The sequence below is a fragment of the Callithrix jacchus genome, chromosome 3 (genome assembly GCF_049354715.1).
Source record: "Callithrix jacchus isolate 240 chromosome 3, calJac240_pri, whole genome shotgun sequence".
Taxonomy (NCBI): domain Eukaryota; kingdom Metazoa; phylum Chordata; class Mammalia; order Primates; family Cebidae; genus Callithrix; species Callithrix jacchus.
Genome location: NC_133504.1, coordinates 5,339,194 through 5,367,005, shown reverse-complemented (window position 1 = coordinate 5,367,005; position 27,812 = coordinate 5,339,194). Strand labels below are relative to the sequence as shown.

Genomic DNA, 27,812 nt, shown 5'->3' with positions numbered 1-27,812 from the left:
GACTGTAATAAATGGTGTCTTTTGTTCAGTTATTTGGGAGAACAAATTAAAGTACATGCCAGTCTTTCATCATTGCCATCCCTGCCCGCCTTACAGAAGGTAAGGGGTTCGTTTAGTTAACGTTACCACTGAGTGCTATGTAACACCTAGAAGGAAATGCATTTACCACTCTGGGATCAAGCTTTTAATCTGCAGAATAATCAATTGTATCACAAATCGTACATTTGTGTAGCCCGTGTCTGTTCCGCCACTGAAATCCTTTCAGATTCACGTCTTATGTCCATTATCAGACCGTAAACTCTTTGTCCTGTGGCACGTAAGGGAACACAGACCCGTGGAAGACATTTAGCAAATATTTATTGAATGGATGAAGGAAATATTCTCTTCTTCATGTAATCCACGGTCTTGGGTTTCTGATCTTACAACAATCTAGGGGCGACTTAAGTGTCTTTCTTTAAGAATAACTGTTGTCTTGGGTCTTTATGTTTCATTGTCTTAAAGTTTTTCTAACGTTAATAATGCTTTCTGCTACGACTGAGCATTTTCCCAGGGATGAAAGGTGAGCTCAGTGCACAACTGTCATATGACTGTTACTTTCTATTTCAGTCATATGACCATTACTTTCATTAAAAATAAAAATGAATTCGGCCAGGCGCGGTGGCTCACGCCTGTAATCCCAGCACTTTGGGAGGCTGAGGCGGGTGGATCACAAGGTCAACAGATCGAGACCATCCTGGTCAACATGGTGAAACCCCATCTCTACTAAAACTACAAAAAATTAGCTGGGCTGGTGGCGCGTGCCTGTAATCCCAGCTACTCAGGAGGCTGAGGCAGGAGAATTGCCTGAACCCAGGAGGCGGAGGTTGCGGTGAGCCGAGATGGCGCCATTGCACTCCAGCCTGGATAACAAGAGCGAAACTCCATCTCAAAATAAAATAAAATAAAAATGAATTCAACTTGGTTTTCCATGTCGAGTATTTGCTTAAACCCAAGAAAACAGTTTTGTTCCACTGTCTTGTGCAGTAGACTTTTGCTTTAAATCATCCTGTTTCTTTGTTGTTATATTTAAGTCTTGAAAATTGTATTTGAGTTATCAGTTACACGTTCTTTTGCGGTGTGTTTACAGAACACATTTTGAATGTTTTCTAATTTCTTATCTAACAAGCATGGCCCTTGACTTGTGCCAAGCTCGTAATGACAGCCCTATGGGATTCGAATCCTTCAGCACTGCGTAATCGCAGCAGCTCATGTAAATTAGTATAGTTTTTAGAGCACAGATTGAAGTCAGACTGAATTTGATTCAAATCCCATTTTATAATTTTTCTTAGAATGCTAACTAAGCATTCACATTGGCTACCGTATTTAACCTCTTTAAGCCTCACTTTCTCATTCATAAAATGGGAGTTAGTAAGAATGCCTATTCAAAGAGACATTGTAAGGATTAAAAGAGATGTCTATACAAAGCTGTCTCTGCGGTGGCTGGTACGTAAGCAATCAGTAAATACCTGTTACTATTACCTGATGTACATTATTTTAAATATATTTTTATTGATTACCCACAGTCAGCATCTTCTGTATAAAGTACAGCTTATTGCCATGATCTGCAGTGAAGGTTAGTGTATCATTTAATTAATTGTCAACCTGTATTTAACAAATATCTATTCCATCTAAGATCCACATGGAGCTAGATTTTGGAGTAATCAGGGGAAGAACTGGAAATGGATCTTATCAAAAAGCAGGAAAAATAAGGCAAATGATCCAAGAGTGGTTTCAGACACACTGCTGTGAGCACACAGCTAAGAGAGAGGAGGATGCCGGAGATCGTGCAGCAGGGAGGGGAGGTGGCAGGGGTCCGAGTTCTAGAGAATGTGTAAAACTGGGGCACATGGACGTCTGGGGCTTGGGAGGGCACTGGAGGAGACCAGGGCAGCACGAGCAGATGCATGGAGGCACAGAGCCACATGCACGAGGCTTTCAGTTTGTTAGGAGCACAGCTTTTGTGAAAAAGCGTTAAGAGAAAACTAGGGAGAGCCTTGGATACCAGACTCTGTTTAGTAAACACAGGAGAAGCCACTGTTGAGGGAGAGGAGTGGCATGAGCAGGCTGTGCCTTAGGATTGAGGTAAGCACGCAGGGAGCTAGTAGGAGGCTCTAGGCATAAACAGCTGAGAGGCGTGGAGCCGAGGAATGAAGACAGTAAAAAGGAAGATGCTGAACTGACAAATCTCACAAGACTGGCAACACGTAGGTGAGGTGAAGGAAGTGCTGAGAAGATGTCACGTGGCTGGGAGGAGCACCACTCGTAAAGTGGGATCACAGAAGATGCGGGTTTGTCAGGCAGATGAGGAATTCACTCTGGATACATCTTGAGCTGAGGTCTGGAAAACATCCAGAGAAGGGACCAGGCTCAGGGCTGGACATTCATGGTGGAATGCGGCAGGCAGTTAATAAGCAGGCAGCTTTGCCTGGTCGGGTGATGCTGAACACACACAGGGATCACAAACGACACAGCAGATGACATCACACGCCGGGCGAGATAAGAGCGCTCATTACGGTGGTTGCCGGGTGCTTCCAGACCCGCTGAGATGAGGGGTGTCTCCTTTCTCCGCTGGAACAGTGCTCTTCAATGTGTGTGTCATTAGCTAGCAGTTCCCAGTTAGTGACTTGTTGCCTGTCCAAGAAGAGGTAAGTACAGAAGGGGAGAATAAGCGTTTAGAAATGTTACAGCAATTGGCAGAGCAGCGTTCTGTCTGTTGACTCTGATAATTACATTTGGATTCATATTTTGTGTATCCATCTTACCATTTTATTTTCCTATTTTTATATTTTAAAAGTATTTATGTGTAAGCATTTAGAAATGTGACAGCAATTGGCAGAGGAGCATTCTGTCTGTTGACTCTGATAATTACATTTGGATTCGTATTTTGTGTATCCATCTTACCATTTTATTTTCCTATTTATTTTTATATTTTAAAAGTATTTATGTGCAATGCATTGGAAAAATGTTCTGACGCTACAGATAGTTTGAAAACCACCGAGGTAGACTTTACTAAGATACCTTTAGACCACACTGAGCAAAAAATTTCAGGACACCAAGGAAAAAAAAAACAGCCAAACGATGACATTATCTTTTACTGTCCTTAAAATACGAGGCTAAGCAATATTCAAATAGGACCCTCTGATTGAAGATGCAATTCTTTACATTGTTCAGATGATCTGGAGTTGAGGATATGCCCAGTTTCCAGTGTCTGGGTGCTGTGGTCACGGGGATGCAGCCTCCAGCCAGGCACCCACTGCCTGGAAGGAGGCACTTTCTGATTCTTATCCCTGCTTTCATCCTAGCTTATAAATTTAGGTTTTGTTTTAGCATTAAAACCATGGGGCGTGCAGTCTATTGCTTTCTCTCAAAATACTCCTTTGGATTATTCAAAATGAGGAGCAACAAAGGAAAGTGAAAAAGCCAGGGAAAAAATGTCAGTTAGCATTTACAGGTACCACACCACATACCCTTCACATACACAGGACGCTCTCTTCTCATGGCTGCGGTGCAGATATTTGTTTCATTTTATACAATCAAACCACATACCTTTTTAGATATGCAGAATTTTACAATTCATAGGCAAAAGATTTAAAAAAGTTACCTTCACATTTAATGGTCTTTAAATAGTGTTACACAGACACATATTTACAGGACATGATTCACTAGACAAGCAAATGAATAAATACTATTCATTAACGATATATTGAATAACATCATAAGTCGCCCCTCTTTGTTTGAGAGGCAGAAATACTCAATGAAGACGCCACCTTTTATAAAGCACAGAAAAGGCTTTGTCATGATAAAAGATTATGGAACTTTGCAACGATTAAATATCATTAAGAAACTGATGGCCTTTGGCAGTGATTAGAGAAACAGCCAAGCTCAGACTTTCCCTTCTGTTGTTTATAAACACATTATGAAGGCAAAGTTGAAATAGATAAAATGTTCTTCTCAAATGCGTGCATACTTCCATAGTCTTCTTAGAATCGTTGCCTTCTTTAGTTTATAACCCTAACTCGAAATTATTTTCAAATACTGTGGAACGTGTGCATGATGTCAGTCATGAGGATGAGGGCACATCTCACCTTGGGAGCTCCTGTTCACACCAGGGTTTTGATGTTAATCATTCTATTGCAGAGAATGTTGCTAGTTGTATAGAAAGTTAAAGTGGGGATTTATTTTAAAATGCAACATTTAATTCAATTCCCTGATATCAAACAGTGTGAAGGCTTGAAAACCATCCCTGTAGATACGGGACTCTTCATAATCCACTCCAACCAAGAGTCTACAAATAGAACCCCTTGAATAAAATGAACACCTCCCCTCAAACAAATAGAAGTTTTGTTGCTAACTTAGTGCAAAAAATTAAATCCTAAGGAAATAACAGTTTCAGTATATGAAGTGCACTTTAAATGAGCGGGTGATTGTATTCCCAGGAGAGGTCTCCGGCAGACGTGTTTTACTTACTGGTTTTAACATTTTTGTGAGCATGTTTTACTGATTGAGGCGATCACTGATCACCTGCTCGTTAGTCCACAAAGCCAGGGTTCTCAGCATTTGAAGTAGCGGCTGGTATATCGGGATCTGCTCGGCACCACACACAGCATGCATGTTTTATGGACATGAGCACAAATCCCCAAAACATGCACACAAGGTAGGAATTCTGTTTCCATTTTACAGATGAAGAAATTGAGACTCAGAAAGAATAAGAAATGACCTAATTCCACCTAGCTGCTATGTAAAAAATGTCAGATTCAATTCCTGGGAAGAATCTATATCTTCCACACATAGATATAACCAGGTATTTTTAATGAATTAAGACAGTAATGAGGATTCAAATCTACTTCTAAAGTAACTCATGTTATTTCCACTGGAACAAAATGACTCCAAAGAATTATCCTCTTTCCAATAAAAATTTAAATATCATGTTAGTAATCTAAAAGTATCTCTCCCAAAATAATATTCCTATTAGTCCTGATAAAGAGACCGTAGCAGTCCATTTCAAAGTACAGGTAACAAATGCCTTTCGTCATAAAAGCATGACTTCTTAGCAAAAAAGCATTCACTGCGTCAACTCTCTTCCAGTTTATTTTTATAACTGTGTTTCTTATCAGTTATATTTGTTGTCTGCCAAATCAAATATTTTATTCATACTAGAAAGGCAGTGATGAGTAAGCATTGTCTTACTAGAAGAAATGGAGAAGCAGTTAGAGGATGCGTTGCCAGGGAAAGGCTGTCCTGTACGTCAGCATTTTCTCTCTCTCTTTCTTTTTTAATTTTTTCACAAGCCTACAGCACCCAGCATTCCCAGGCAGTCTCCCATCCAAGTACTAACCAGGCCCGACTCTGCTTAGCTTCCGAGATCAGATGAGATCGGGAGCGTTCAGGGTGGTACGACCGTAGACAGCACTTTCTTAATTAGAGGTTTCACTTAAGGGTTTGGAGGGAGCCTCATCATTAAATATTGACAACTGTAATCCTTGCCAGGCACTAATGTTCGTGTTTCTCTAGTGAGTATATTTGTTTCATATAACATTTAACGTTTTGAATCTTTTTTGACTGTTGATTTCTAGCATAAATGATATAATTTTGAGGATCTATAAAAAAATCGTTAAAATATATTTTTAAAATATGTATTTTTAAAGTTTTATTAAAGTGACAATTTAAAAATTAGTACATTCAGTTCTTTACAGTGAAATTTCTTTAGTGGGGCGTACCAAAATTACCCTGAAAAAATCTTGGGATCCTACAGAAGATATAACGGAGACATTGATTGGAATTGATATTCAGATGCACCCGAACATATGATGACTGTCCTAGCAGCAGCTGCAGGTTCATCCACCTGGCGGGGGCCTAAAGCCGAGCGTGGTGCTGCCATCCTACACCCAGCAGCTGCAGGTTCATCTACCTGGTGGGGGCCTAAAGCCGAGCCTGGTGCTGCCATCCTACACCCAGCAGCTGCAGGTTCATCTACCTGGTGGGGGCCTAAAACCGAGCGTGGTGCTGCCATCCTACACCCAGCAGTTGTCTGTCTTTGCTCTCTTCTGACTCTGTCGAAGTTCTGCTTCTGATTCTTTTGTCTTTGTCCTGATTTTGGGGTGGAGTTTAACCTTGGACCTGATGAATACATTTGGCTCTTGATATAATTAATCCTCATGGCTCCTGAGAGTCTGACTCAAGTGCCCCAGCGATTCGTTTTCCTGCATTCTCTGTTAACTGTGTCAACCAGATCCAGCCCCAAGAACGTACCGAGGCAGTGACTTCCTGGCTGGCCCCACGCTAGGCCCGCCAGGGAGGTCAGAATAGCTGGTACCTGTCTTTCCTTTTCCCTTCATTCGTTTCTCGCTCATCTCAATTCTTTCTTTGTATTCAGTGAAAACATTGCTGACAAAGGACCTGTAGATAAACAGAAAAGATGCTGTGAAAAAGTCTAGAGGAAGCCATTGGTGAAGGAATGTAAGGTGAATGTGGACTGTAGGCTTTCCTAACAGGTGACGGACCTGCTGTCCTTAAAACTGTCAGCGTCAGTGAGGTCTGGGGAAAGGTGGAAGAACCATTTTCTTTAAAATAGACTAAAAGAGATGTAAGGACAATTAAAAATAGGGAAACTTGATTGGATGCTAGTTTAAAAATAGAGCTGTAAAAGACATTTGGGAAAATTAGATTAGAATATTGGAGTGAGTACTAGTTTGGGACACTATCATTAATGTCCTCAGATGTAACAGTATTAGGATTCTGTAGAAGAACATTCTTTTAGAATATTTATGGTAAGATATGTATGATATGCAACTTCCTTTCAAATGATCCAGAATAAAATCCATGTCTAGATTTAAACAATATGGTAAAATATTAACCATGGTTGAACCCAGGTGATGGGTATTTTTTTTTTTTTTTGCTACAAATCTTTCTTTTTTTGTTTTTGTTTTTGTTTTGTTTTGTTTTTGAGTTGGAGTTTTGCTCTTGTTCCCCAGGCTGGAGTGCAATGGCACGATCTCGGCTCACCACAACCTCCGCCTCCTGGGTTCAGGCAATTCTCCTGCCTCAGCCTCCCGAGTAGCTGGGATTACAGGCATGCGCCACCATGCCCAGCCAATTTTTGTATTTTTAGTAGAGACGGGGTTTCACCATGTTGACCAGGATGGTCTTGATCTCTTGGCCTCGTGATCCACCTGCCTCGGCCTCCCAAAGTGCTGGGATTATAGCCGTGAGCACCGCGCCCAGCCTCCTTTTTATATATCTAGGATGAGGCAGCGGCTAACAGGTTCACAGAAGCCAGAACCAAGAACAGTTCATTGATTTGTAATACGTCTTATGATGTATGTTAGATCTGAAAACAGCAGTGTGAGAAATACACTGCGCATTCTTTGGCTGTTATCTTGCCCTGTGACCTTGCAGCTGGTCTGTAAGAAAAACAGCAGTCTGGAGATGCCTGGGAACTTGCTGAGAATGTGGGGAGAACAGATAAGGTGGTTTACAGGGAGTTGGTTCATTTCAAGCAGAGCTGGGGGCTAGGTTTTATACTGAACACACACAGTAAACTTTATTATATAGCAACTACAAAGTATGAGGTTTTGTTTTCACTATTGTTATTATTTAGTTTCCTTCAGGGTCCCAAGTTGTTGTTTTTCTTTGTCTCTCCCTAAGTTCACATGTTAAGCCCTGAACCCCAGTGTGATGGTATTTGGAGATGGATTTTTTTTAAGAGACCTGGATGCTGGGTTCCTAGACTGGCCTTGCTTGTAGAGCTGGCCCGCACTCAGCTGCTCAGGGAACGCGAGTAAAGGCGTCTTCCCCAGCACCCCCCACCCCTCCGCAGGCCTTCACTGGTGGGTCACGGTTAGACGGGAGTCATGTATTGTCCTGACTTCCTCTCAGGCTACGTACTACATTCTGCAAGCTGGGAGGTGACTTTTAATGACTGTGATAAATATGCATGACATAGAATTGATTATTGTATCCACTTTAAGTGTATTTTTTAGTGGCATTAAGTACCACGTTCATAATGCTGTGCGGTCACCACCATCTTCCATCTCAAACCGAAACTCACTACCCAGTATCAGTCACTCCCCGTTCCTTCCTCTCCTCAGCACCTGGCAACCACCGTTCTCCGAGAACAGTTAGTTAATTTGTAAAATGTCCTGTGACGTACGTTACATTTGAAAACAGCAGTGTGAGAAACACACTGCACATTCTTTGGGTGTTATCTTGCCCTGTGACCTTGCAGCTGGTCCGTAAGAAAAACAGCAGTCTTGAGATGCCTGGGAACTTGCTGAGAATGTGGGGAGAACAGATAAGGTGGCTTTACAGGGAGTTGGTTCATTTCAAGAAGAGCTGGGTGCTAGGTTTTATACTGAACACACACAGTAAACTATTATATAGCAACTACAAAGTATAAGGTTTTGTTTTCACTATTGTTATTATTTAGTTTCCTTATGAAATTCACTGCTTTAGGGACCTTATCTAAGTGGAGTCATACAATCTTTGTGCTTCTGTGCCTGGCTTATTTCACTTGGCATAATGGTTTTAAGGTTCATCTATGTTATAGCATGAATCAGATTTTCACTCCTTTTTAGGATGGAACATTTCATTATATGTATTAATATATACCACCATTTGTTTATCCATTCTCCTGTTGATGGACATTCGGCTTGTTTCCCTGTTTGGCTACGTGAATGATGCTGCTCTGAGCATTGTTTTTAAGACATGGGGTCCTGCTCTGTCCTTCCGGCTGGAGTGCAGTGGCATGATCACAGCTCACTGCAGCCCTGATGTCCCGGGCTCAGGTGATCCTCCTGCCTCAGCCTCCCAGAGTATCTGGAAGCATAAGCATATACCACCACACATAGCTACTTTTAAAATTTTCTGTGGATCCTGTAGAGACAGGATCTCCCTGTGTTGCCCAAGGTGGTCTCAAACTCCTGGCTCAAGCGATTCACCCACCTCAGCCTCCAAAGTGTTGGGATTACAGGCATGAACCAGGGCACCTGGCCTGTGTCCCTGCCTTTAATTATTTCAGGTATATGCCAAGAAGTGGGATTGGTGGATCGTGCGGTAATTTCACGTTTCACTTTTTGAGGAATCGCCAAAGGATTTTTCCATAGTAGTGGCACCATTTTACATTTCCCCCAGCGATGCGTGAGGGTTCCCTTTTCTCTACGTCCCACCAAAACTTATTTACGTTCTTTTTAAACAGCCGCTCTAATGAGTTTGACATGGAGGACTGATCTTTGTATTTTGTGGCAAGGGCTTCCAGCTAGCATTGTGAGATGCTGTTGAAGACAGACACATCCCAGCTTCAGAGATTAAACATGAGCAATTATGATCTTTACATTCTTCTTTTGCAACAACTTGGGCTGGTATTTTCCTGGGTCTAAAATAGGAAGAAAGCTGCATGTGAAGCATGTTCATGCCTGACTCTGTACAAGGAGCTGCGGCAGGGAGAGGAAGAAGAGGCTCCTGCTTTTTTAGGTGTCTGAGAAAGACCGCAGGAACACAGTCATCCTGAGAGTGTCTGGCAGCCCGAGTTCTCCTTTCAGCCTTGGTCAGCCGAGAGCCCGGGAGCACCGAGTAAAGAGGAACCTCTGTGCTCTCCCAAGTGGTGTCTTAAGGCAGACCTAAGTTTTCCCTGGGTATCCTGCATTACCCTGGCATCTGACGGCTTTGTTGGTTTACATTTAGAAAGGACGTTCTGCTGGTGTCCCCACCCAAAGATAGAATCAGTTTTACTTACAACAGTTAAAGCTGTGGAGAGAAACCCTAGCAGCCTCCTGGGCTGGAGGTTCGCAGGACCCTGGGCTGTGCTCCCTGCTCTTCGCCAAGCAGCAGCAGGCCTGCCCTTCTGAGGGCTCACTTTTTCCTTTCTGGAATACGAAGGCTTCGATTAGTTCCTCTACTTTTCATAAAGGTCTATTATATGCTGAGGCTGGGGTGACACAATTCAATATGACACCATCCCTGGGCTCAAGCAGGTTTTTAGGTGGGAATGTGTTGGGAGGATGGAATGTGCAACAGACAAATCAGGGTGGTGGCTATCAAGGTGCATCCTGGGCCAGCAGTACCAGCAGCGCGTGGGGTCCTGAGAAATCCACATTCTCACCGTAGACTTGCTGCACCAGAGCCTGGGACGGGGCCCAGAAACTGGGGTTTTCCCCGGCCCTCCAGTGATTCTGCTGCATGTTAGAATTTGACAACCACTGAATCGATTCTGATCTGACAAGCAGACTGCAGTGCGAACCCCAGATAGCGGGCACCGCCCCTTCGCCGCTGCACTCACGTTCTTCACTTTAGATCGTGTATTACATACAAAATCCATGCAGTCCCACAATTCTAGTGTTCTGCAATTCCATCTGTATGTTGTGACGTTTAGTCATAGATTTATGAAGACATCGCATTGTAATGTATAAATATGAGTGGCGGTAGAGGAGATAATCAGTTCTCATGATCCCTGGTGCTCATGGTCTGTGAAGTCACCAGAAACCATGGTGCAGTGGATGCTGACCCACAGCTGCAGAGGAAATACAGGGCGAGCTTCCTGCGAGCCTCCAGTCTCAACATTTTTGTCAACTAATAATACCTGATCTTGTCTAATGCCTGTTCCTATTTAAAGACTCCTTCTTTAATACATGGTGGTGACTTGCTAACACTGAGCTCACTGACAGCACTCTCTGTGCCTCATGCCTGAAAGCGGATCAACACGCATACTCCCTACCTAAGGCACAGCACAGCCTTCCTGCACTTGGGAACACCCGACAGCTTCACACAGCCAAATCGCCAACCAAAAGCACAACAATTTGTAAAACCTATCACAGCACTGAATAGACCCACAGAAGTGCACACTCATTTACAGTGGGAGAGCTCAAACAAGGCAGGGTCACCTTGTGCATCTGCACACACTCGAAGTGACTCGGTTGTGTCATTCTGCACGTGTGCGGAGGGGCATGGAGGCACTACACGTGTGGATTTGGGGCTTACAAATGTATTTTAGCAAGCAGGTGAATTTGCAGAGAGTGAACCAGAAAATAATAAGGATCGACTGTGTCTTATTCAGTTACATAAAATATAATGTACAGTAGTGGTCTAGTGATTACTACAAAGTCTATTTTCTGCTGTGCTATTTAAAAGAATAAATCGGACAGTGAAAAACACATTTCTGGAAAATTTGGCTTTATTGATGTTGCAGTTTGCCCAGGTGAACTCTTCATAGAATATATTTAGGTATTTTTATTTCGAAAGACTGATTATCAAAATTTTGGTAAAAGTTTTTAGATTGTTTTTTCTTTTTTTCACTTTATACTGATACAGTAAACAAATGTGCAAAAGTAAGAAAAATATTGGATACTAAAGAATGTCACTGAACCCATTTGCTCATTATATTAGGTTGAAACAATGAAATTTCTGTTTCTCTGGTTCAAATAGTATAATATGGACAATTTCATATGATGCTACCTAATAATTATTCTCTTTTAGACCTTGGGTGTTTTGTGTTGAATAATGTAGTAATTCTATCTTTTTCTACAATTTTCTATAAGCCTGTGGACCTCATTGATTGCCTGGGACTTTCTAGGCTTTTTATGCTCTTCACGTTAAAAGTCTAAGTATTTTTCATCTTCTCTTTTTGGATACAACATTCATGGCCATTTTAAAGTGTCTTGCTCATCTTTGCCATGTAATGGGAGTTTTAGCGTCTCTGATTTGTAGAGAGCTGTGGGGCTGTGCCCTGCAGGGCTGGAGGTGTGGTGCTGAACCAGCCAGGCTGCCCACAGCCGACCGAGGTGCCTCTGCCTTTCCGTCCACCTCTCTGCCTGAGTTTTCTCACTGGCAGAATGGCACCAACAAACAGTAGCGCCCCCTTCAAAGAATGACTGTGAAGCTGGAATACAGCCATACAGATCAAGTGCTTAAAACAGGGCCTGCCATGTGGTACATGTTCCATGCATGTTAGTGGATCCCACGGTAGAACACATTTGTTGTGTTTACAACAGGCTGATAATGAAAGAAACTTTAACAGAAATCAGCAGGTTGGGTTTGAGATAAATCTTTGAAAGCTAAACCTTTAAAGCCAGACTGGACTGATCTGGAGAAAGCTGTGTAGCCTGAGGAGGTCACTAAATGTTGCTGGCCTGTTTTTTTCTGCATGAGAGAGTAAACACCTTTCAGGTGGCTGAAGGTTTTGTTCAGGTGGTGGTTGTGAGGTTTTTGAGAAAGCGGCGTTGGTCTTGGCCCTAAGTGCCTGTCAGCGAAAGCACCCCATCCGCCGTGCACATTCCTTGTCGTGACACTCTCTGTTGGCTGTGTGTGGTCACTTATGATTTAAACAGGATTCTCATCTATTCTGGGATGAAAATTCAGCAAATCCTAAATCTTACCAAAAAGACATAAATCTGGGAAAGTTTTTTTTTGGAATAGCGATGAAAGAGGGGAACTGCTGACATCTGGTGGCTTTCTCCCGATATTACATGCCAACATTTCACTATTATTGCATGCGACCTTTCAGTCCCAATCTAGAGCTATATCTTGGTTTACGTAGGCTATTCCTAGAAAATTCTCATAGAAGAAAAATCCTGTTATTTAATATCATATTCTTTATTACAATTTCCTGGACTCATTTTAAAACAATGTACTCATTTTCAGCATCCGTCCTACAGATGTAGATCACGTCTGCAACAGTGGTGTGTATCTCCCCCTTTCAGGAGGCGGGGCATCAATAAAACATGATATTGTGTTATTAGTCTTCTCTGAAGGAAGTTGCTAACTTGTAAAATATATTTAAATGTGTATAGCAGGTTAATGAAAGCATCTTTAAAACAGACTTTTTATTTTAGAGCAGGTTTAGATTTACAGAAAAGCGGCTTCCTATTATTCTGGTACAGGTGTCACAACTAAAGAACCAACATCAGTCCGTTACCATCAGCTAAACTCCACATTTTATTCCAATTTCACCAGAGTACTAGTCAGGTTCTTCAGAGAAGCAGATCGGACAGGATGAGTTAGTGAGCGTGAGAGAGAGAGAAAGAGAGAGAGAGTGAGTGTGTGTGTGTGTGTGTGTGTGTGTGTTTGCGTATGTGGAAAGGGAGAGGGATTTTTAAAAAAATTGGTTCATATGATTGTGGAGGCTTGGGAAGTCTAAAATCTGCAGAGGTGACAGATCATTTTGGGGGTTGCAATTATATTTTAGCAAATAGGTGAATTTGCAAATAGTGAACCAGAGAATTTCAGAGATCAGATGAGGTCCACCGCACGATGGAGGGTCATCTGCTTCACTAAGGCAGACCCTATTACTTCAGGAATTGAGGTTTCCTATTTACTGACTATAATTACTGGTGCCAGGGTCCTTATGACTAAAATGTAAAACACTTAATAAGACAGAAAGAGTTATATACTTTTCAATTCTCAATTAGGGTTTAAATAATCAAAGAAAGATGGAAAGTCATATGCACTAAGTACAAATAACATTGTATTAGGGTTCTCCAGAGAAACAGCCAATAGGAGATCTATGTCCACCTCAAAATCTGTATCTCTCTATGTCTGTATAAAGAGATTTCTTACAAGGATTCAGCTGATTGATTATGGAGGCTGACAGGTCACAAGGTCTTCAAGGAGAAAGGCCAGGTTGGAGACCCAGGAGAGTCAGTGAAGTCATTCCAATCCCGGTCGCCAGGGTCTGTTGTTTTTGCCATTTTATGAATATCTGTTCTGACTGGTGTGAAATGGTATCTCACTGTGGTTTCGAATTACATTTCTCTAATGGTAGGTGATGTTGAACCTTGATTTATGTAATTGTTTTATATGATTGTTTACATATGTCTTCTTTTGAAAAGTGTCTGTTCATGCCCTTTGCCCACTTGTTTATGGGGTTGTTTTTTTTTCTTGAAAATTTGTTTTTAAGTTTTTAAAAGATACTGGATATTAGAGCTTTGTTGGATGCATGAAATATAAGTGTAAAATACACACTGGATTTCAAAACTTACTACACAAAAATGTAAAATATCTACTATTTTTATACTAAAATGATAATATCTTAGTTATATTAGATTAAATAAAATATATCATTAAAATTAGTTGTCCCTGTGTCTTTCACTTTATAAATGTGGATCCTAGAAGATTTAAAATTGTATGTATTCACATGTTTCTACTGGACAGTGGTGACCTAAACCAATCCAACGTGAAGATTTTATCACTTTAATCTTTAAGCAAGCAACATAGTTTTAGGTTTTGAAATTTGAGAGAAGAGAAACATGAATTAAGGAACTGTTCAGGTTTTGAACAGAAGTCATAGGAAATGTAAAAGTCAGGACTTGGTGGGTTCCTGAAACTTTGACCATCACCAGCTCTCTGCGCAAAACTGAAAACGGCCTCTGCGCAAAGATCAAATCCTAGGCAGTGGTAAAGGTGAAATCAAAGGTTTGTCTTATTAAGATGTCATATTTAGGGGCATCTCACCCATCCTCTAGGATAAACAATAGGACTTTAAAAAAATCATAAGAGACTTGTCCCACATCTATGTCAAAGGTGGACCAAGGGCCCATCTCAGAGAAGCCATTGTGCTTTGTGACTAATGGAAGGGGTGAATGCTGATAAAATAATGGAAGGGGTGAGCGCTGATAAAATAATGGAAGGGGTGAACTCTGATAAAATAATGGAAGGGGTGAATGCTGATAAAATAATGGAAGGGGTGAATGCTGATAAAATAATGGAAGGGGTGAACTCAGATAAAATAATGGAAGGGGTGAACTCTGATAAAATAATGGAAGGGGTGAACTCTGATAAAATAATGGAAGGGGTGAACTCTGATAAAATAATGGAAGGGGTGAACTCTGATAAAATAATGGAAGGGGTGAACTCTGATAAAATAATGGAAGGGGTGAATGCTGATAAAATAATGGAAGGGGTGAACTCTGACAGAATTCGAAGAAAACACAGGGTTCTAAGAGGACTGTATTGGCAGCAGAGTGATGGAAGCGCCCCTGGCTTGAACTAGGGGCACAGATTTTTGGAGCTCCTTCTCCAGCCTTCTCTGGAAGAAAGCAGGGAGGCTACTCAGCTGCAAACTTTGGCCATTTCTTATCCCTGAGGAAGTCTCAGAGGGTAGAAGCAAGAGCCCAGAGGACAGAGCTAAGGGCTGTGGAGAAGGCAGGGAGCAGACGTGAGTCCTCCTCAAGGCACAGGCCACCCGGCCTGCTGCAGCCCTCAGTGGCTGCTGTGTGGCTCTGCTGCCCCTCCTGTTGGACAGGTGCCCATTGCTGCTGTCCTGGCTCTGTCTCACCATTGTCGGCTGGATGTGGGGAAGGTTGCTGCCTTCTCTCTTTAGTTCACAGGTCTTCAGATGTAAAGGAAATACCCCAAGCAGGAGCCTCATCCACATGTGGAGGTGCTTTAGATGACGAAACTTCTGAGCATCTTGAGAGAGCTGGGTGTATTGTGCCTGTGGAGCGGTGTAAATGACGTGTGGCCAGAGGAGGGTTAAGGCAGATTAAAGAGGGCCGTCGGCTCTTCCCATTGTTGGGGTGGGGGGGGGTCTGTTTTCCAACTCTTTCTTTCTTTTTTTTTTTTTGTGAGACGGAGTTTCTCTCTTGTTACCCAGGCTGGAGTGCAATGGCGCGATCTCGGCTCACCACAACCTCCGCCTCCTGGGTTCAGGCAATTCTCCTGCCTCAGCCTCCCGAGTAGCTGGGATAGCAGGCGTGCACCACAACACCCAGCTAATCTTTTTTGTATTTTTAGTAGAGACGGGGTTTCACCATGTTGACCAGGATGGTCTTGATCCCTTGACCTCGTGATCCACCCGCCTCAGCCTCCCAATGTGCTGGGATTACAGGCGTGAGCCACCGCGCCCGGCCCCAACTCTTTCATTCTGGGACTGCTTTGATCATGGAGTACATGGAGGAGACACTGCTGGGTGCCCTTGAATAGAGCTGGCAGCCTCTACCTTGCTCTCTTGGAGCCGTAAGCCGCCATGTAGAAATTCTGACTATTTCGCTGGAGGGGGCTAGTTGGAGAAGTGTGGAGGGCGCATGAGAGAGGGTCCATCTGAGGCCATGCTTCTAGCCACTCCCCACTGCGTGGTGTAGACACGTGAGTGAAGCCTTCTCAGACCCTCCAGACAAGGCCACCCTCTCCCTATATGCCACTGAGCGGCCCCACATGGAGCAGGAGAATCGCTCAACCTGCCGGAATTCCTCAGTTCTGTGGATTACGAGCATAGCAAAATGGCTGTGGATTTAATCTACTACATTTGGGGTGATTTGTTATGGGACAATAGATATCTGGGACATATTCACACATATGCATCCTAGCTGTGTGACCTCGAACATATTACTTAAAGCCTCTGTCAGTATTTTCATCAACAAAATAGTGGTAATAGTATCTACCTACTATGGGTATAAGTAACATATGTAAAATAATATATGTAAGCATATATGTAAAATAATAGATATAAAAGTAAAAGCAGCTGGCCTATGTTTGGATCTTAAATGTCTTTGTGTTTGAATTTTACTTTTCTTCTTGAGGCAGGGTCTTGCTCTGTTGCCCAGGCTGGTCTTGAACTCCTGGGATCTAGTGATCCTTCCACCTTGGCCTCCCAAAGCAACTGTGGTTACAGGTGTGAGCCATCACACCAGGCTGCTTTCTTCTGTTTCTCTGTCATGTCCATCTTCCTGCCCTTGGCAATATAAGTAATATCAGCAGGTGGGGAGTTGGGGAGAGATAGCATGGGGAGAAATGCCAGTTATAGGTGATGGGGAGGAAGGCAGCAAATCACACTGCCATGTGTGTACCTATGCAACAATCTTGCATGTTCTTCACATGTACCCCAAAACCTAAAATGCAATTATATTAAAAAAAAGAAAAAACAAGCTATACACAATAAAAAAAAAAGTAATATCAGCAGGGCAGGCTGGACTTCAGATACCATCAGTTTTCCTGATAGATATGGCTACACTTACACACACATCACATATATACATATATACATGTATCAGGATTTAAAATCTCATTGATTTTATAATTTCTGACCACTTACCACTTGATCCCAGTGTCCTTAGTTCAACAATGGATTACTGTTTTTTTCGTTCGTTTGTTTTTGAGACGGCGTCTCCCTCTGTCGCCCAGGCTGGAGTACAATGGCGCCATCTTCGCACACTGCAACCTCTGCCTCCCGGGTTGAAGTGATTCTTGTGCCTCGGCCTCCTGAGTGAGTAGCTGGGATTACAGGCACACACCACCGCACCCAGCCAATTTTTGTATTTTAGTGGAGACTGGGGTTTTGCCACGCTGGCCGGGCTGGTCTCAAACTCCTGATCTCAAGTGGTCCACCCACCTCAGCCTCCCAAAGTGCTGGGCTTACAGGCGTGAGCCACCCTGGCTGGACCACTGGTTTTGTTATGGGTATGGTGGGGTGGTCCATCAGAAATAAACTGGGCTTTTTACCAAAATCTCAGAAAGACATGATTTACTTCTGTAAACGCAAGATATTGAGCAGGAGAAATAATTTGTACCTGTTGAAACTTAGATGGCCTCAGCTCTCAAAAGAGACTGGCCAGGGCGGGACCGGGATGAAACGTGTACGCACTCAGTGAACTGTCATGACTAAAATCCCTGTCGCGAAGCCTTAGACCCTCCAGACCGGACCTCCTTCCACCTGTTTACCACTGAGCGACCCCACGTAGAGCAGAAGAATCACTGCACCTGCCGGTATTCCTGAATTCTGTGCATTATGAGCGTAACAAAATGACTTGATTACTTACATATGGGGTGTTTGTTACGGGGAAAGGCATGCCTAGTGCAGTGCCCACCCTCTGAGACTAGGCTCAGAAAATGCAGTTCACCTCCGCGCCCTCACCCCTACGTCCCTGAGCATTTGAAAATGACAGCTTGCCTGATTCACCGGCTCACAGGAGAGTCCAGCTGCTCTGCTCCTGGTGTCATCCTGGGCCTCCAAAACGGAATCAAGCGCATGTTAACCACGCAGGTGGAGGCAGCCCCGGGTGTGCCGGAGGCGTGGCTGGCCGTGTGGGCCTGCAGGGCAGGACGGGCGTGGAAGGGCCAGGTCTTGAGTGCCTGCTTAGACCTACGTTCCCGTAGATGGAGTCATGGAGCTCGCACTGACGGATCCAGGCTTCACTTCTTAACCTCAGTCGCCCACTCCCCGCCCCAGCCCGGTGTCCGCAGCCTTTGATGGGGCGGGGACAGGCGATGGTCCTGTGGCTCTTCTTTCCTTCTTAGGTGGGTGAAATCCAATTTGGAAGAGGGAAGGGCAGCCAGCACCTGCCTGCAGAGCCCCGGCCCTGACACCCGGAAGGCATAGGGAGGCCGGGCTGTCTGCTGGGGAGCGGCCCTGGGTTGGGAACCCGCCCGGCCCGGAGCTGGGAAGGCGCGCCCAGCGGGGAGCTGGGGTGGGCGGGCGCTGCCTGGATTAGCGGGTGGGGGCCGGGCCCGGCGAGGGCGCAGCGCAGGGCGGGGGCGGAGGCGGCGCCCGGCGCGGGCGTGGGGAGGATCTGGAGAGGGAAGGGGCACGCGAGCCTCGCGGACCCCGGGCGCGCCCGGGCCGCCTGAGCTGGGCCAATAGCGAGGTGGGCGCAGCCTCGGGCGGGCGGGGAGCCCCAGCCCGGGGGTGCCAGGGGCCGCGGGCGCGCGTGACCGGCTGTCCGCGTGGGGCCCGCGCGCGGTGCCCCTCCCTGACGGTGCCCGAGCCTAGCGCGGGGCCCCGCGCGGGTTCCGAGAGCACAGGCCTGGGGCTGATCGTGATCGGGTGAGTCTCGTCCGCAGCTGGGCTCGCCTTCTGGCCGCTCCGCGGGTGACGTGCGCGGTGTCCTCTGCCCGGGCCTGCTGCGTCTGGCCCGGACTTCCCTGCGGGCACCTGGGAATCCTCCGGCCTGCCGGGGCACGGCTCACGCCAAAGGGACTCCTCCGTCGCCGCGGCCGCGCCTGGGACTTGCTGGTCTCGGTCAGGGGGTGTGAGTGTTGCGTGTTGAGGAGCGGCTTCCCATGGCCACCCTGGAGTGTCCCTGTGTGTCCAGAAAACCAGCCTGCACTTTAGAGTACAGTGCTGATGTCACCTAGGAGTAGAAGATTCTGAAAGCTGCCGTCAGTGTCTGACATTAGAATTTCTACAGAGCAGTGTGGCAGAGCTTTGTGGGCTGTCGAGAAGCAACCTAAAAAAATAACTTTCCGTGACTGGAATGGAGTCATGGAGACTGGAACCCCCCCACAACCTCCATGCACCAACAAATGAGTGCACTATAGTTCCGTGTCTGCGCTTCAGTCCACCCCACGAAGCCCTGGGTCCTGTCCCCACATCAGCAGCCTTGCTACACTTAAAGAGCATGGACGGGGGACTGGTGTAGAACCTGCATGTCTATGTATTGTGTAATGGAAGCTTCGTAGACAGGCCACCACGTAAAGGTTTTCAAACGCTTGTGGGATGCATCTGATAAGTTGTGTAGACTTCCTTAGACTGTGTAGACTATATACTAGTCCGTAATTCACATGGGGATTAAAGAGGTTCGACATTATGCCTGGAGGATCTGTACAATTCTTGGTTAGAAAACAGAGAAACCAAAGAACTAAAAAAAATGTGGAAGAAAAAGAAAGGGATGTTCTAGGCTTTGCTCTTAATTCATGACGTTAGTAACTTGTGGTCCTAGAGAGACATGGGGGTCGGTGACTTGTGTTCCTGGAGAGACATGCGGGTCGGTGACTTGCGGTCCTAGAGAGACATGCGGGTCGGTGACTTGCGGTCCTAGAGAGACATGCGGGTCGGTGACTTGTGGTCCTAGAGAGACATGCCGGTCGGTGACTTGTGGTCCTAGAGAGACATGCGGGTCGGTGACTTGTGTTCCTAGAGAGACATGCGGGTCGGTGACTTGTGGTCCTAGACAGACATGCGGGTCGGTGACTTGTGTTCCTAGACAGACATGCGGGTCGGTGACTTGTGGTCCTAGAGAGACATGCGGGTCGGTGACTTGTGGTCCTAGAGAGACATGCGGGTCGGTGGCCTGGGTCCCAGAAGAAACTCCATTCCTATCTCTTTTGTACTCTTGGGTAGTCATTGAGATATGGGCTTGAATTCCTGTTCACCTAGTTTTTTTGTGTGAATTGTGTGGTCAAGTTTGTATGTTATTACACTGAACTCTGAAGCTCAAAAAAATTGCTCAAAAGGAGACACAGAGGGGAGGGGCAGAGAAGAAAAACGATGGAGAAATGGTGTGGAAGTAGGGGAGGCTTCTTTTTTTTTTTGAGATGTAGTCTCACTCTTGTTGCCCAGGCTGGAGTGCAATGGCACAATCTTGGCTCACCGCAACCTCTCGCTCGCAGGTTTAAGCGATTCTCCTGCCTCAGTCTCCCAAGAAGCTGGGTTACAGGCATGTACCACCATGCCTGGCTAATTTTTGTATTTTTTTTTTTTTTGAGATGGAGTTTCGCTCTTGTTACCCAGGCTGGAGTGCAATGGCGCGATCTCGGCTCACCGCAATCTCCGCCTCCTGGGTTCAGGCAATTCTCCTGCCTCAGCCCGAGTAGCTGGGATTACAGGTACGCGCCACCATGCCCAGCCAATTTTTGTATTTTTAGTAGAGACAGGGTTTCACCATGTTGACCAGGATGGTCTCGATCTCTTGGTCTCGTGATCCACCTGCCTCAGCCTCCCAAAGTACTGGGATTACAGGCGTGAGCCACCGCGCCTGGCCCAATTTTTCTATTTTTAGTAGAGATGGGGTTTCTCCATGTTGGCCAGGCTTGTCTTGAACTCCCGACCTCAGGTGATCCGCCTGCCTCAGCCTTCCAAAGTGCTGGAATTACAGGCGTTAGCCACTGCGCCCGACCGGAAGTAGGGGAGTTTTAAGGCATCCAACTCATAATAATTTGTGTGGCTGTTACCCACCTTCCCATTTCCCCATCCCCTGCATCCCAGGACGTCCTGGCCTCAGCTCTGCATCCAAGACAGTGGGAAGCCTGGTTCTGGAAAGGATATGGTGCGTTGTGAAGTGACATGAGTTCCTCTGTTTTGTAAATAATTTTCTTCTTAATTTGAAAAGACATTCCACCCTTTCCCCTGAAAAAGAGTGAATTTCCTAGAGGAAGAAATTATTCATTGAACACCAAACAAACTGGCATGCATCCCATTCTGAATTTAGCTCTGACGTTGCACAAAAGGCAGAGGAGGAGCTAGAGCAGGACAGGTGGTCTTCAGCAGAGCAGACGCTCCATTTGGAGGTGAAAACCACTGGATGGAACATCAGCTCCCCAAGGAAGAGCTGTGAGTTTTTAACTAGTAAAACATTATCCGATAATGTCTCGAATCTGGGGAATATTTTCATATCCAGTCACGATGTAATCCTCCGTTTCAGGCATAAATCTTCAGAGTGATTCGATAGTGAAAGTGAACTCTGCATTTGAGTTGCTAATTTCATCTTTGCCTGTTGATTCTTTCAACAGTGGGCATCTTTTGTGTGATGAGTGTGATTTCAGGTGCTTAGATTAAAAGATGAGTAAGGTGTCAAGGTCACAACAAAAAGTTAAAACGTGAAAAGAGCTATATAACACAAAGTGTTACGGGAGGTCCAAAGAAACAAGAACACAGCATCTTCATAGAGTAGCATGTGATGATGAGGACAGCAGTGAGAGGCCAGGTGCGGTGGCTCATGCCTGTAGTCCCAGCAGCTTCGGAGGCCAAGGCAGGAGGATCACTTGAGCCCAGGAGTTCAAGATTGGACTGGGCACTATAGCAAGACCCCATCTCTACAAAACATTACAAAGCCAAGCATGGTGGTAGACACCTGTAGTCTCAGCTACCGGGGAGGCTGAAGGTGGAAGGCTAATTTGAGGCCTGGAGGTTGAGATTTTAGTGAGCCATGATCCTGCCACTGCACTCTGTCTGGGCAGCACAGCAAGACCCTGCGTGAAATAATAATGATAATAACAATAATAGTAGCAGTGGGCAGGTAAACCTGCTTTATCTAGCACTGATTCAGTATTCAGGTACTTTGTCTACAGATGTGGACACTGCGTTGAGGAGAGGGAAAGTGACTTGCTTGAAGCCTCAGTGGCAGAGCAAATTTGAACCCCCTATGATGATTCTATAGATGTGTATCGTAAAAGAACAATGTTTTGGCTAGTTCATCTGTGGAATTTTAACATTCTTTCTCAATCATATGTTAACTCATAGACCAGTATGTTTTTCTTAGTGTTCCAAACCAATCTATTCTACGTGATTTGCAGTTGATTGTTATTTTGTGTTGTTAGTATTTGTATGTTTCCCTGTAAGTTTATTGAGTCACATGTAAGCAAGAAATAATTAATGGCTTGAGAGCAACTGAAGAGGGCTGAAGGTTAAACGGTTTGTCAGCATCAAGCGTGTTCTGTATTTTTTTCTCTGAGGGCCTTTCACACCTTTATTCTCAGAGTTACCTGGTTGTACTTAAGATATATGAACAATAAGGAGAAGAAAAAACATCATATAATTCTATTATTCTCTCTTGCACAAGGCACATCTGTGGAAGGCAGAGGTTCTTGCTAATGTGTAAATGGTAATAAATTTGTTTTTAAAAATTCCCTTTGTTGGTCGGGCGTGGTGGCTCAGGCCTGTAATCCCAGTACTTTGGGAGGCTGAGGCAGATGGATCACTTGAGGTTAGGAGTTCAAGACCAGCCCAACCAACATGGTGAAACCCCGTCTCTACTAAAAATACAAAAATTAGCTGGGCATGGTGGCACGTGCCTGTAATCCCAGCTTCTCAGGAGGCTGAGGCAGGAGAATTGCCTGAACCCAGGAGGTAGAGGTTGCAGTGAGTGGAGATCAGTTAGGTAGCATTATAACTGAAAGCAAAAGCAAACTTTAAAAAAATGCTTGCTCGAGTGGTGTCCTTATTAGAAATATTAAAACTTGAAGTTTTTTCTAATTCATGACCATATCTTATGTTAATATATGTTTTATTTGTAAGGGAAAAATAAGATTTCTATTAAAGAACAGAAGTTGTTGATTATTAAACATGAGGAAGATATTTTGACTAGAGGAAATAAATGTTTTAAGCGGTTCATCGAAAGGACAGTTCAATGATTAACAGGAACTGTGCGACACCAGTTAGGCTTCATAGTTTATTTAACATCTAGATGCTAAGTGGGGAGGTAAAGCAGAAGAAACGCCTTTTATTTGGAAATAACAAAGAGCAGGGCTAAACTCAAGCAAGTTAGATGTCTGTGAGGCTTCTAGGTGAGCTGAAGGAATCTGATGTGTCTTAGTTAACATGGGATTAATGATGTTTTTACTGGAGGGTTTGTTGGGTTTTGCAAGTATAAGGGGCCTGGTCAAGGGACAACCGGGACCTGAAATTCCTGAAATACTGTGAACTGTTTGGGGGCAACTTTCACTTCTCTGCCTAAGTCACAAAAAGTTGATGTTGTTTTTAGTTCATATAAAGGTGCACATAGGTTAATGGAAACCTTGATTTTAAGAAAAATAAAAAATGGACTGGGACAAGTGGCTAAAGCCTGTAATCCCAGAACTTTTGGAAGCCAAGGCGGGCAGATCACGAGGTCAGGAGTTCGAGACCAGCCTGGCCAACATGGTGAAACCCCATCTCTACTAAATATACAAAAAAAAAAAAAAAAAATTAGCCAGTCATGGTAGTGGGCTCCTGTAATCCCAGCTACTCAGGAGGCTGAGGCAGGAGAATCGCTTGAACCCAGGAGATGGAGGTTGCAGTGACCTGAGATTATGCCACTGCACTCCAGCCTGGGCAACAGGGCGAGACTCCGTCTCAGGGAAAAAAAAAAGGAAAGAAAAAAGAAAATTACCAGGTCCTAAGCCTCAGTTTCTTGAGGATGTGGGGTGGGGGGTGTGTGTGTGCGCGCACGTGCAAGTGTGTGTGTGTGTGTGTGTGCATGCGCATGCACGCGCAAGTGTATGTGTGTGGTGCGCGTGTACAAGTGTATGTGTGTGTGCGTGCGCGCAAGTGTATGTTGTGTGTGTGTGTGCGCGCGCACGCGCAAGTGTATGTGTGTGTGGTGCGCGTGTACAAGTGTATGTGTGTGTGTCTGTGTGTGTGTGTATGTGTGTGCGCGTGCACACAAGCTTATGCACAGGTGGGTTTGGAGGCACGTGGCGGAAGAGGAGGAGCTGTACACAAAAGGGAAATTGTAAAAGTCTTAATGAATAAGATACGTTATTACAGTAGGGAGACTTTTCATGTTTGTTTTATTCCAGAAGAGGGCTGTCAGAAGGATGTAGAAGGCCCAGGTTTTCTGTGAGAAGCAAAGATCCTTTGCCTACACATTTTACAAGAAATGTGCAGAAAGCCATCGATAACTATACCTGGTAAGAATTCGTCTTGTTCATTGCTTCAGACAGAATCCCAAGATGCCCTAATCAATGTGGGAAGCAATCAGTGATTAGATCCATTTCCAATAGTAAAACGCACTTATGTCTTTAGCCTAGTGTAAACGTCACACTGTAAAAATATTTCAAAATTAGAATACTGTGAAATTAACAAATATATTTAATGAAAGAAACAGCAAGCAGCCTCAGAGAAGTGAGGCCGCCTTAGCGGTCCAGGCCCTTCCAGTAACTGTGGTTTCTTTGCCTGCGTTCATTCCCGCAGCGAGTCCCCGCCATCGTTTTTCTCCAGCGGAAGCTGCACACCCACGGGAGGCCACACCTCTTGGTCTGGGTCAGCCACGCAGAGCTCCACCACCAGCTCGTCCACGGAGAGGGGCTCCATTTATTCCTGGAGAGATGACGTAGGTCTTGGAATATTTTGGATCATCTTGTAATTACAATTTATAGTGGAGAATTGCTTCCTTATGTTCAATTTTTTTTTTTTACCAATTATAAAAACATGGCCTACTGCATGCATACATATACAAGCATGTACATGTTACATGTGAAAATAGATCGCTAACTATGGAGAAAAGTCAAACTCGTGATCTCCTGGCCCGTCCTAGCTGCCGGCAGTTTTCTTCTTTCCAGCCTGTAGCCAGGTCTCCGGTGTGTTCCCTGGGACTTCTTAGGTGGTATCCATGGCCAGAAATTCAGGACAAACCCTGACAACTAAATACTTGAATAAGCAAGAACTGTTGGAAAAGTAAAAGTTGTGACAGTCACTAAGATTAGAGACCCCCCACGCCCCCCACCCCATGTCGCCAATATTCCCATTCAGATATTTCACCTTCACCTCCTACCCCTGGGGGAGCTGTTGCCTCTGGCCTGCTTTTGTCTGTGTGAGCCTGGGATTCTGGCTGGGTGAGCTCTGCTTCTAGGGCTCCAGCTCAGCTTGCTCAGGGACTCAGTGGCTCCTCCGTCCAAGGGTCTCCGAGAATCCCAGGACACTAACGCCCACCTGGCTGCAGCACCTTGGGTGTTCTGTTTTACCTCGTTTGTACTGTTTTTCTTTTCTTCTTCTTTTTTTTTTTTGGCAGAATCTTGCTCTGTTGCCCAGGATGGAGTGCAGTGACACAATCTCCAGGATGGACGTTCACTGCAACCTCCACCTTCCTGGGTTCAAGTGATTCTCCTGCCTCAGCCTCCCGAGTAGCTGGCTTTACAGGCGTGCGCCACCATGCCCAGCTAATTTTTGTATTTTTAGTAGAGACGGGGGCCTCACCATGTTGGCCAGGCTTGTTTCAAACTCCTGACCTCAGGTGATCCTCCTGCCTTGGCCTCTTAAAGTGTTGGGATTATAGGCGTGAGCCACTGTGCCCGGCCTCTTTGCTTTCTTTAAAAGTGATTCTCCACCACCATAGCACACGTGAATTGGCTTTTGCCTGTAGCTGTACAGCTGTGATTCTCAGGGGAGCAGGCAGTGGAAGGGCACCAAAGGGGTCTGGAAGGGACTCAGCTCAGCACTGCTTGGAGGACCTTTCATGCACGTGCCTCCCTCACTTAGGGGCAGCTGCCTCCTTCCTTGCCCTGATGCCCACTCACTGCCACCCCTCAAGCCTGCCTTTCTTGGTAGAAGGCTGACACCACTGCTTCATTCTGCCTAAATTCTAGGATTCTTTTAGCGCAACATTTAATGGAATTACCAGGGAAATTCATATAAATTCCATTTATAGAGTTAAAAATACTCCAGACCCAGACCCTGTAATTGCTTTTCACTTTAATTTTAAAAAATGTATTTACTTATTGGTGGGAAATATTTGCAAAAGGAACAGAGTGCCAAAGGGTAGAGAAATGAAAGTGAGCCCTCTCCCATGCCCCAGCCACCCAGTCTCCTCCTGGGAGATAAATATTACTATTAATTTTCCTTTTATTTGTATTTTAAAAGAAGTAATTCACCTTCCCTGCAATCTGGGAATCTGGTTTATTATCCGTTTGAAAGAGGAACGAACGCAGAAAATAACAAATAGCATTCTATGAAAATCAACGTGGACTGACCCTCTGCGGACAGGTGTGTCTGACTGATCACACAGTTTCCCTGTGAATTGTGGAGATTCCTGTGCTCCTAGAAACCCACATGGCAGGGATCTCATCTTGGCTTCAAGCTCTAGGAGATCTGCTCCCAGATGAGACCATCTAGGAAGGCTGAGAGTTTTTCTCATCTCCAGTTCCCTGCAGCCAAGTGCAAGAATCTCTGAAAGCCAGAGGAAAAATCAATACTCGGGCCTCACCCTACTGACCGGACTTCTTAGCATAACTAAGAATTTAAAAAAAAAATTTTCCAGTTCATTGATTTAAGGAGGTTAATAGCCCTTTCTACAAAGGTAATTTCCTTTTCTGTGGTATCATCAGAAGAAAAAAACATCTTGTGTTTTGCAGGTGTGCTTAGGTGTGTCAGACACGGCTCTGTGAGGGACCCGTGGTGCGTGTGTGCGCAGACACACAGATGTGGGCGTGTCTGTGTCTACACCGACGTGTATGGCAGTGTGGATACCTCCACCTATACCTGCGTCTGTGCGAAATCTGGAGTCTCATAACTCCTGTGTAGAATTCTGTCTGTTTAACAGGAAAAGAATCTAGGCTCAGAATGAGACGGGATTTCTCAGAGGGTGACAGCTGGAGCAGGGTGTGTCTGAATTCAAAGCCACCTTCTTTTCACCATGTGGTGCGCCTGCCTACGTCGTGGGTCACGTTAAATGTATAAGTAGCATTGACCGCGAAGGCCGAGTTTCCATCACTTTTACTGTTGTAACTAATGTGCATTTCTGCTTCAGGACTTTGATGAACCCAGCGCACAGACCGTGCAGCGGTTACTCTGGGAGGTGGAGGAAATGCTATTTGAAGGGAAGGTGAACCCTCAGACCCAGAGTCTGCTGGCCGAATGCGGGGAGTGGACAAGAAGATCGCTCCATCTGAGGTGGGGCCTGGTTGTGGAAGTTCTCTGGGGTGGGTTTTCGCAGTGCCTACCCCTGACGTGCCTTGATACAATCAGTACATTTGGACTGAGCGCACCTGCCCAGCCAGAGTATGGACGCAGAGCGCAGTCCTTCACTGAGAGGTCACTTCCCTTGTTACGGTGTCTGAGGAAATACTGAGACATTCCAATACTCATGCGCCTTTTAATTTGCAAGAAGCAAATTCAGCTCGTCCTGAGACGGGCATTGCACATGTAACAACTGCAGGAACGGTGGAGGCCACCTCTTACCTTCACATTCACTATGCGTGAGCAGCAGTGTCTGTCTTCATCCCAGAACACAGCGGGGGCGGGCAGTGCTTATCGCTGGACAGCTGCTTAGATGCGTCTTCCCATCTCACCCCATTCCCTGTGTAGGGAGGGTCATGTATTATTTACTTTTATAAAGATGGAGGAGATGCATTGGGAATGAAGGCAAGCTTTTCTTCCAGTC

The 27,812-nt window shown here is 45.0% G+C and overlaps 1 protein-coding gene, 1 long non-coding RNA gene and 1 other non-coding gene across 14 annotated transcripts in view; 1 reads left to right on the top strand and 2 right to left on the bottom strand.

Annotated features, from left to right (window-relative positions):
- The window catches only part of FAM149A (family with sequence similarity 149 member A), a 55,405-nt gene that overhangs the window by 5,352 nt on the left and 22,241 nt on the right, over window positions 1-27,812 (top strand). For 4 of the 11 annotated variants that reach the window (XM_078366087.1, XM_078366083.1, XM_078366086.1 and 1 more), the window contains exons 1-4: window positions 18,088-18,258; window positions 24,235-24,345; window positions 24,629-24,767; window positions 27,180-27,322. In XM_078366087.1, the coding sequence (XP_078222213.1) occupies window positions 27,237-27,322 (86 nt within the window). In that variant the 5' untranslated portion in view covers window positions 18,088-18,258; window positions 24,235-24,345; window positions 24,629-24,767; window positions 27,180-27,236. Of the gene's footprint in view, window positions 1-2,166; window positions 2,685-18,087; window positions 18,259-18,513; window positions 18,785-24,234; window positions 24,346-24,628; window positions 24,768-27,179; window positions 27,323-27,812 lie in introns of those variants that run through there. The other 7 variants (XM_078366085.1, XM_054252683.2, XM_078366084.1 and 4 more) reach the window with 4 other exon arrangements.
- LOC144581696 (uncharacterized) lies at window positions 2,540-17,705 on the bottom strand. 2 transcript variants are annotated; one of them, XR_013532750.1, is made up of 3 exons: window positions 17,532-17,705; window positions 6,353-6,435; window positions 2,540-2,670 (listed from the first exon to the last, which is right to left on the bottom strand). It is a non-coding gene; the product is annotated as an uncharacterized LOC144581696 (long non-coding RNA). The 2 variants fall into 2 exon arrangements; XR_013532749.1 differs by lacking the exon at window positions 17,532-17,705 and adding an exon at window positions 17,057-17,188.
- Window positions 5,326-5,444, bottom strand: LOC118152409 (5S ribosomal RNA). Its single transcript, XR_013533551.1, has one exon. It is a non-coding gene; the product is annotated as a 5S ribosomal RNA (ribosomal RNA).